Genomic DNA, 7,944 nt, shown 5'->3' with positions numbered 1-7,944 from the left:
TTTTTTTTTTTTTTTTTTTTTTTTACTGTGTGCAGATGTGTATGTCTGCAACCAATGTTTGGCAATGTGCAGATTTTTACCATGCAAATAAAGCAGTCAAGAAAACAGAGTGAAAATATGACAACAAGACTCGTTTCGGCCATTATATTCGGTGTATTTAAGAAAAGAATGAGTGAATGATTCATAGATCGTAACTCAAAAATTTCGCTTGTCCTAAGTGCAGATTTTTACCATGCAAATAAAGCAGTCAAGAAAACAGAGTGAAAATATGACAACAAGACTCGTTTCGGCCATTATTCGGTGTATTTAAGAAAAGAATGAGTGAATGATTCATAGATCGTTACTCAAAAATTTCGCTTGTCCTAATAGCGTAACGATTTAACCTGCAAAATGGGTCACTAAACGAACCAAAGAAAAAAAAGAGTGAAATGATACAAAAGACTCGAATAACTGACATGAATCCAAATCCTTCCGGCTCATGTCTGAAGGAGTGGTTCCCTATGAGTTCCACATCTGATCATTTCAGCGGCCGATGACATACTCAAACATGCCCATGACCATAAATGGTCTGAAGTGTGCGTCTAGATTACTGCCTGCTTAAAAACATACATTTATTTAAATGTATAGTCGCACGGAGACTGCGTCGCGCGCTTATTATCTTATTATTTAAGCCACAGTTGCACTGAGAGATGTAATATTCAGTCACAAGGCGTATTTTCCCACTGATCTGCGCAGATCGGACGCGTGTTAGCCCCGCTGATGCTTTTGGAAGGGGTCCTGCGGATCTCTACGTACACACTTTCAAACAGGAAACCATCACTCTCATCTCAATAATATCATCTTGCGGCTTTATTTTGTTATTTCAAAATGCTTTCAGTGTTTAAATCCATTCCGACGCATATGGTAAGCCCACGTTTTTTTTGCATGCATGTTTTAATATTGTGAGGTTGGTGGTGTTTAGAGCTTCAACAACATACTGACATATGTTAGCAGCTTACGTATTAGCGACGGACCTGTTAATATTAATATTAATTATATAAAATACATCTTTTAGTAATATTTTCCTGCAGTAATCAACACAGTAACACCAAATAGTTAGTGCTGGAATCGGAGCCAAAGTGAATTAAGTGTGCACTCAGCAGCTTTGGGAGTTTTGTCATTGACAGTAATTGTGAATGTAACAATTGTGATAAAACATTTAGCAGATGATACATTTATATGACTTTGCAACTTTTAAAATGGAACACTACCCTTTTTTTAGTATTTATTGCAAAACCTACACCAAGATAAATTGTATATCTTATGCATGGTCTTTACAGCTTTAAATATATATATATATTTACAATGTCTATTTGCAGGACTATAAAGGACAGAAACTTGCTGAGCAAATTTTCCAAGGAATCATTCTGGTGTCAGCAGTAAGTAACACTGGCAGCACTTGTACTCTCACAGCATTATGTCATTTCTGCTCTGCCTCATGTCTGTTTTCCCTGCAGGTGATCGGCTTCATCTATGGCTTATTTATTCAGCAGTTTGGATGGACGGTTTACATAATGCTGGCTGGATTCACAGTATCATGTTTTGTATGTCATACGACTTCTGTTTGCTTAATGTAAAGTTAATAGTGAAAATAAGAATAACAATAAACTCTTGTGTAATTCTGGCTCTCCTGTTCTTCAGCTCACCCTGCCTCCCTGGCCAATGTACAGAAAAAATCCTTTGAAGTGGCAGCCGGCTGTGCCCGAGGCATCTGGAGAAAATCGTGACAAACCTCAAGAGAATCAGAAGAAGAAGAAGCACAAGTGATTCACGGCAATATTGTAGTTTCAGTTTGGCACAGTAAAGCCATTTAGATAAACAGCAGAAACAAACTTATGAAATCCTATTAAGTTTTTGTGCATTCATTATGTAATAAAGAACTGTGTTTGGTACATGTGGCACTTTTTTTTTCGAGTTTGACTTTGGTTTGTTAGAGCACAAGAAAGCACAGGGTTCCTAAAAATGTCATTTATTATAAATCATTCCTTATTGATTTACATTATTCGTGATATAAATATACATTCCAGAAAATAGAACAAAGTTAAATATTTTTAACATCTCTTTTGTGATTCAACAAAATGCTATCTACATAGCATAGGTTCACATTTCCAATAGAAAGATGATATACTAAAATAATGCTTTTCTGTATTTTAAAGATGCATGATAACAGCATTTTTTTGCATATCTGGTGTTTAACTCACTTCTATCTCTACACATTTACAAAAGCATTAAAAAGCAACAGTGATTGTTGATAGGAGGCTTCAATTAAGTGTTTTATCTTTTAAGAGCATGAAGTCTGCTGCCCGTCAGCAGTAATGGCATATTACAAGACAAGAGATCCCTCATGTGCAGGTGGCTCAGTCTTTGAATGCGACGTCCTCAAAGAACTTCAGCTGTTGGACTTTCATTGCGTACTGCTTGTATTTTTCCTCCCCCATTTGCTCTTGCAGTAGGTGCTGGATAGAGAAGCAGAATAAAAATCTCAGCCTAACTGCTATTTATGTAGTATTCAAAAAAATGTTTTGTACATTCAGAAAAACAATGTTTTCAATATAAATACATCTCATTTAAATGTAACTATAGTACTCTGTAATGAATGGGAATATTTGTATTTATGTGCACAGGAGAACTTCTCATGACAAAAATGCTGCTTAATTCACGACATCTGCATATGCACATGAATTTATTCTCCTGTTAATGAACTTGGAAGTATTCAAAATGAGTGACCCATCCATCCATCCATCCTCCAAACTTCTTGTACATATGCAAATTGTTTTTATGCAGAGAAATTTCACAACTTAAGCTATATAACATCAACATAAATATGATTAAACATATTTAAGATGAAATACCTATGTAAAAATTCCATCTAAACACATTTATAAGGCCACCGAGAGTATGATTTTGAATAATTGACTTGTTGATTAATCATGATTTTTTTTATGTGAAAATGTGCATCGTGGTTAGTGAACGAGACTCATTATCGGTACTGAAAAATTCTGATCAATGGCCCATTAGAATAGACTCTTTTGTTTATTTCTAATGTACAATGTGACTTTAGCCAACTTGCCTCTCTCTTGTCTTCATCCTCTTCCTGCATGATGTCCAGGACTCTGTCCAATAGCTTCACCCCGAGTCCTTTAACCACATCTGTACGCAAGTGCTCCATCACTCTCCTGACCTTTGCTGGACCCGTGCTGTCGTCTAAAAACAAAATTAGAAACATGATGATGGATTCTGTCACCAGACTAAAAATGCAGAATTACTTAAAATAATAAAAAAATAAAACCCAGAAACATTTATCAGGTAAGTTATTACCTGGGAAGCCACTGATCTGGAAATCTCCATGTCCCTCTCTGGATTTCCCATGAAGCATCAGGGTGTCCCTGTACTTCCTGTTTAGTTTGAACTCAGGCAGTGGAGTAGAGTGGCATCTTGTCCCATCAGGCTCAAATGATACATCTCTGGCATCCATGTGTAACGTCTGTGTCATCATTTGGACCAAGTCTTGCATCTCACTGGTCTCACGCTTTCTGTGAGAAAAAAAGAAAGAAAAAAAAGTATTTCAGTGTTTCTTAGCCTTCTGTCACTTTTACTGACAGGGAAAGTAGAGAGATGGCAGGAAATGATGCAAAGAACAAATTCAGATTTCTAGAAAAAGGAATATTGGCAATACACTTAATACGTTTATACGACACAAACATGACACCAATTATGGCCCAACTGAGTCATTAAACAGAATTTTTACATACATAAATGCGGCTCATTAGAGTACAAATTAGTGGGAGGTCTTACCGTTCTCTGTAGTCGCCCTCTGAACGTTCAGTGGAGCTGGTGGAGGAACTACACTCATCTTCATCAGACTGTCTCTCCTGATACACAAAGAGAACCAAAACAGTCCAGGTAAGAGCCCTTTTGACCGAATAGCCAAGAACTGACATTCTAAGGTTATCATGTATAGAAGGTCCTGTTTATTTCTCAAAATATCCTGTTTTATGTTCCGAAGAAGAAAAAAAGTCATGAGTAAATGACATAATTTTCTTATAAAAATGGTCATACTCTTAAGTGTATAGTGTTTGACAGTCCGTCCTGAGTCAGCGAGAAGGATCAGACGTACCTTTTTCGTTTCCACAGATGTGCTTTCAGGTCTTGGGCAGTCTAGCTGGTCTGTCTGCTTACCGTCTAATGAGGGGACTGCGGACACAGCTTCAAAGAAAAGAAACGAAGGAATCACATTCAATGAAACTGTACAAAATCTCCTTTAATCTGAATTCATGTATGCAGCACCTGTGGGCTTTGATCATAGTGGGCGGCTCTACAGTCTCTTATGCATTCTAATGAAAACATGCAGAAACGTCTCGCTTTGATCCACCAAAACTGTTTTTAAGGGTGTTATCGCTCTTGAGGCCACTTTAACAGAATTAAAGTCAGACCCCCTTCGATTCAACTAAAAGTGAACAGTTTGAAATCTAGCATACATACTGACTCTATTTATTTCAAAAGAATAGTCCCATATTAATCACAATGTGGTCATATTCATCTTTAGTATTTCCAAAAAAGTATTTAAGAAAAAAAAATGCGCATGTCTAAATGTATTCAGAATATGCTGATTACCAGGGCTGTCTCTATTAGGGTGGGGGGGAGGGTTCAATTTTAAAGCATTCAATTACAAGAAGGCGCAAAAGAACTGCACCGAGTACTCGCGCACTGTGTTCAGTGTGCACACCGAATTGAGTTCTCTTTCGTGTCTTCTTACACTTGAACGAACAATTACATCTCGTAAATTTAAACATTCAAGCTCAAAAAGACAAAAAAAGGACTTTATTCAGCACCCGCACTGTGTTCTGCGCCCGCACAGCGAGCCGCGTCTCACAGCCCGTACACACCGAATCGAGTTTTGCGTCTTCTTGCGCTTGAAAAAACAAATACATACAAATTATGTCGAAGTACCCATCTTGGAGAGTATCCTCAAAAAACTCTCGGTTATGTCTTAAGTGAACATAAACAATTGAGAAGGAGATCGGAAGTGTATCATTATATTGGATCCATGCATTGTGTCTTAAAGTGACCGCGCCTAGTTTACTAGCTGCTGTCAGTGTCCTTAATGTTAATCCAAGGGGGGAAAAAAAAAACAAGAGAGAGAGAGAGAAAATCACTAACTTCTCTTGACTGAATAACTTTTGTAGTTTTAACAAACACATTTTTTTTTAAATAATATTAGTTAATGATAATGCATGTACACATGATCATTCTTCCTTATTCTAAAAGTGTATTTACATCTGGTTCTGGTCCATTTTTGCTGTGCTCGATCTAGGACTTAGTACACTGTTGCATTTTAAACATTTTAACCACAAACCTTGTTGTCTGGAGTTCTCCTGTAATTGCTTCAGTCTTCTCCTTTCCCTGGCTGACAGTGGACGATTCTGTAAGTAAATTGAGTTCTGTTAACAACAGCAGCAAAGAAAAGAAAAAAAAAACTCTGTTGAAGCCTTAATGACACAAAGCTTCAAACACACGTTTTAAAAGAAACATGATGCCATAGGAAATATCAGATTACTGCATGTAATCTGACATGCAATTTTATAGGGATGTACTGTATGCAGCAGTTTAATATAGTCTGTACAGTCTGTAATGTTTCACCTGCTGCTCTGGAGCGTTCTTGGTAGAGGATGAGAGATTGGAAGGTCTGTTTTTCTCTGAGTGGCCTTTCTGTTCACTGTTTATTGATAGGACATCTTCCGGAAGAGGCGGCAGAGGTCTGGGCACTGCTTTGACCTAAACATAAAAATGTTTTAGTGAGTAACATTGGTGAAAGACAACAGTAATGATATCAAGAGTAACTGAATTAATTCTGGTTCATGTTAATTATTTGATAAAAACATTATTTCATATTTTAGCTGTCATTGAGTTCTAAAATACAAGAGGAAAAAAAAACTGCAATGTCCACACTACTCACTTGATGACTGTTCTGCTCATCGAGGGACTTGACTTTCTTCCTCTGCCTGCGCTGACGTGGCATGGATGGATCAGAAGAAGAGGAAGAGGGCAGAATAACTGGTCTGCTTTGATCTGAGAGAGCTGAAGAGGTCTCTGAACTGGACGGCTCCTAAAATGTCATTATAAATCATGTTTAAATTGGATTACATTTCATTTAAAGTATTATATATGTATTTAAAATAAAAAACGAATATAGTTTAGTTAATATACAGCAACAACAATAATAAACTAATGATTTGAATATGTAATTTGCATTTGAATAGACAGTTTAAAAAACACCTGTGTTTTATTATCAGGTGTTAAAGGATTTAATAATAATAATATAAACAAATAAGTAAATATTTTTTAATATATAATAATACTTTTTTTATTATTTAAACAAAACAAAAAAAACACAAATATGCAAGCAAGCAAATAAATAAATGCATACAAATAAATGTACACCAGTATTTTACCATTAAAATTACAGGAACAGGCTTGAGTAGTTTCTCTGTGGAGTCTAAACTTCCCTGGAATATGAAGGACAATAAATACATTGTCTTTAGAGTAAATATAAGGACAATCATTCAATAAATCGAGACAATATTTTGCTCAAATCTGAAAACTCTCATCATTTACCCACCCTTCTGTTGTTCCAGACCTGCATGACTTTCTTTCTTATGCGGAACTCAAATGGAGATATTTTGATGAATAATGGTAACCAAACTGTTTTGATGACATCTGACTTCCATTGTATGGGCAAAAAACTCAAAATATCTTATTTTATGTTCCAAAGTAAGTCATACAGGTTTGGAACACCATAAGGGTAAGTAAATGATGACGACATTTTCAATTTTTTGGTACACTGCCCCTTTAAATCTTTCTTTTAGCACAGATCATAATATATATTGATGTCCATCAGCGTAAGAGGGACTTTAATAGAGTTAAGAATTAAGATTAGGCAAACCTATCAGAAGCTTTGATTGGTTCCATCACAGTAACGTACCTCACTCTCCTCAGTTGAACTTCCAGTAGGAACATCCTTTAGGACACAAGCGCTGCTATGATCATCATCACTAGCTGATGAAGTTCTTTGGCTCTCCAACTTGTGATGTTGTTCAATAGGCTCATGCGGGATGTCCTCCATCCCTGCCTCCTGCAGAAGTTTCATAGTATCGTCTTTAAGGTCCATACTTACATCAAGAGCCTTATTCTTGCTTAGCATCTTGGCTCGATCTGCAGGTTTGGGTGTAGTTGAGTTTGGAGATATCAGTCCATTCGCTGACATCTTATCCTCCGCTCTGCCGACACCTAATACATGTTTCAAAGGGTGTGTCTGAGGAGGACCAAGATCTTCTTTCTCCTCTTTCTCTCTCCTCTTGCTCACAGATGGCGGCTTGTGGTTCTGATGGTTGCTGGGTTTTGGCTGAGGTGGTTTGGCTTTTCTCTGTTTCTGTTCCTGGGTTTGGATTTCAATGTCTATATTGCTAATGGTTGCTGTAGATCGACCTGTTGAGTTAAGAATGTCCCGACTTGGAGATTTAGGGGGCAAGTGTGGGTTGGGAACCACTTTTTCCACTGCACCATTACAGGGTTCTTGTCGGTTCAAGTGGTTTTCTTCAACCTATGAAATGTGGGAAAACAAAAAACAGATGAAATGAGATCACATCCACACCACATACAGAGACATAGAAGACTTCTAGAATCTTAGCAGACATCTTACCTTTCTTCCTCGGGGCTTTGACTCAGAGTTAAGACATTGTGGCCGAACTTCATGGTTTGGTTTGTTTAAGGCATCTGATTCGGCACTGTTGGGTTTGCTGTTTGCTGTATTTTTCCGTGATTTGGCGGTTTTCCTGTTAGATCAGTAACAGGACAGTTCATTGTAAACTATATATTTTTTATTTAAATTTTAAAAACAGGAAAGAG

General features: G+C 37.0%; 2 protein-coding genes across 2 annotated transcripts in view; one reads left to right on the top strand and one right to left on the bottom strand.

Annotated features, from left to right (window-relative positions):
• Nucleotides 1-585: 585 nt before the first annotated feature.
• On the top strand, nt 586-1,949 carry LOC107680421 (signal peptidase complex subunit 1-like). Its single transcript, XM_016476308.1, has 4 exons — nt 586-903; nt 1,359-1,418; nt 1,497-1,583; nt 1,681-1,949. Exons 1-4 carry the CDS (start codon nt 868-870, stop codon nt 1,804-1,806), a joined length of 309 nt encoding a protein of 102 aa, XP_016331794.1. The 5' UTR covers nt 586-867; the 3' UTR covers nt 1,807-1,949.
• Nucleotides 1,950-2,109: 160 nt separating this feature from the next.
• LOC107680452 (NIMA-related kinase 4) overlaps nt 2,110-7,944 on the bottom strand; it is a 14,249-nt gene continuing 8,414 nt past the window's right edge. Inside the window, exons 7-16 of the mRNA XM_016476340.1 lie at nt 7,022-7,639; nt 6,492-6,545; nt 5,996-6,145; nt 5,680-5,814; nt 5,396-5,462; nt 4,157-4,245; nt 3,835-3,911; nt 3,358-3,572; nt 3,110-3,243; nt 2,110-2,495 (exon numbers count right to left, since the gene is read on the bottom strand). Coding sequence (XP_016331826.1) covers nt 2,397-2,495; nt 3,110-3,243; nt 3,358-3,572; nt 3,835-3,911; nt 4,157-4,245; nt 5,396-5,462; nt 5,680-5,814; nt 5,996-6,145; nt 6,492-6,545; nt 7,022-7,639 — 1,638 coding nt within the window. The 3' untranslated portion in view covers nt 2,110-2,396. The remainder of the gene's footprint in view (nt 2,496-3,109; nt 3,244-3,357; nt 3,573-3,834; nt 3,912-4,156; nt 4,246-5,395; nt 5,463-5,679; nt 5,815-5,995; nt 6,146-6,491; nt 6,546-7,021; nt 7,640-7,944) is intronic.

The sequence above is a fragment of the Sinocyclocheilus anshuiensis genome, unplaced genomic scaffold (genome assembly GCF_001515605.1).
Source record: "Sinocyclocheilus anshuiensis isolate Anshui unplaced genomic scaffold, SAMN03320099.WGS_v1.1 scaffold792, whole genome shotgun sequence".
NCBI lineage: Eukaryota > Metazoa > Chordata > Actinopteri > Cypriniformes > Cyprinidae > Sinocyclocheilus > Sinocyclocheilus anshuiensis.
The sequence above is the reverse complement of the archived record's forward strand: the minus strand, read 5'-3'. Positions and strand labels throughout refer to the sequence as shown.

Excerpts from the sequence above, each read along its gene's own strand:
- LOC107680421 (XM_016476308.1), top strand. The coding sequence starts at position 868 with ATGCTTTCAGTGTTTAAATCCATTCCGACGCATATG. Across the intron at positions 1,419-1,496 it reads GAATCATTCTGGTGTCAGCA|GTGATCGGCTTCATCTATGG; the intron begins GTAAGTAACACT and ends TTTTCCCTGCAG. Across the intron at positions 1,584-1,680 it reads GATTCACAGTATCATGTTTT|CTCACCCTGCCTCCCTGGCC; the intron begins GTATGTCATACG and ends CCTGTTCTTCAG.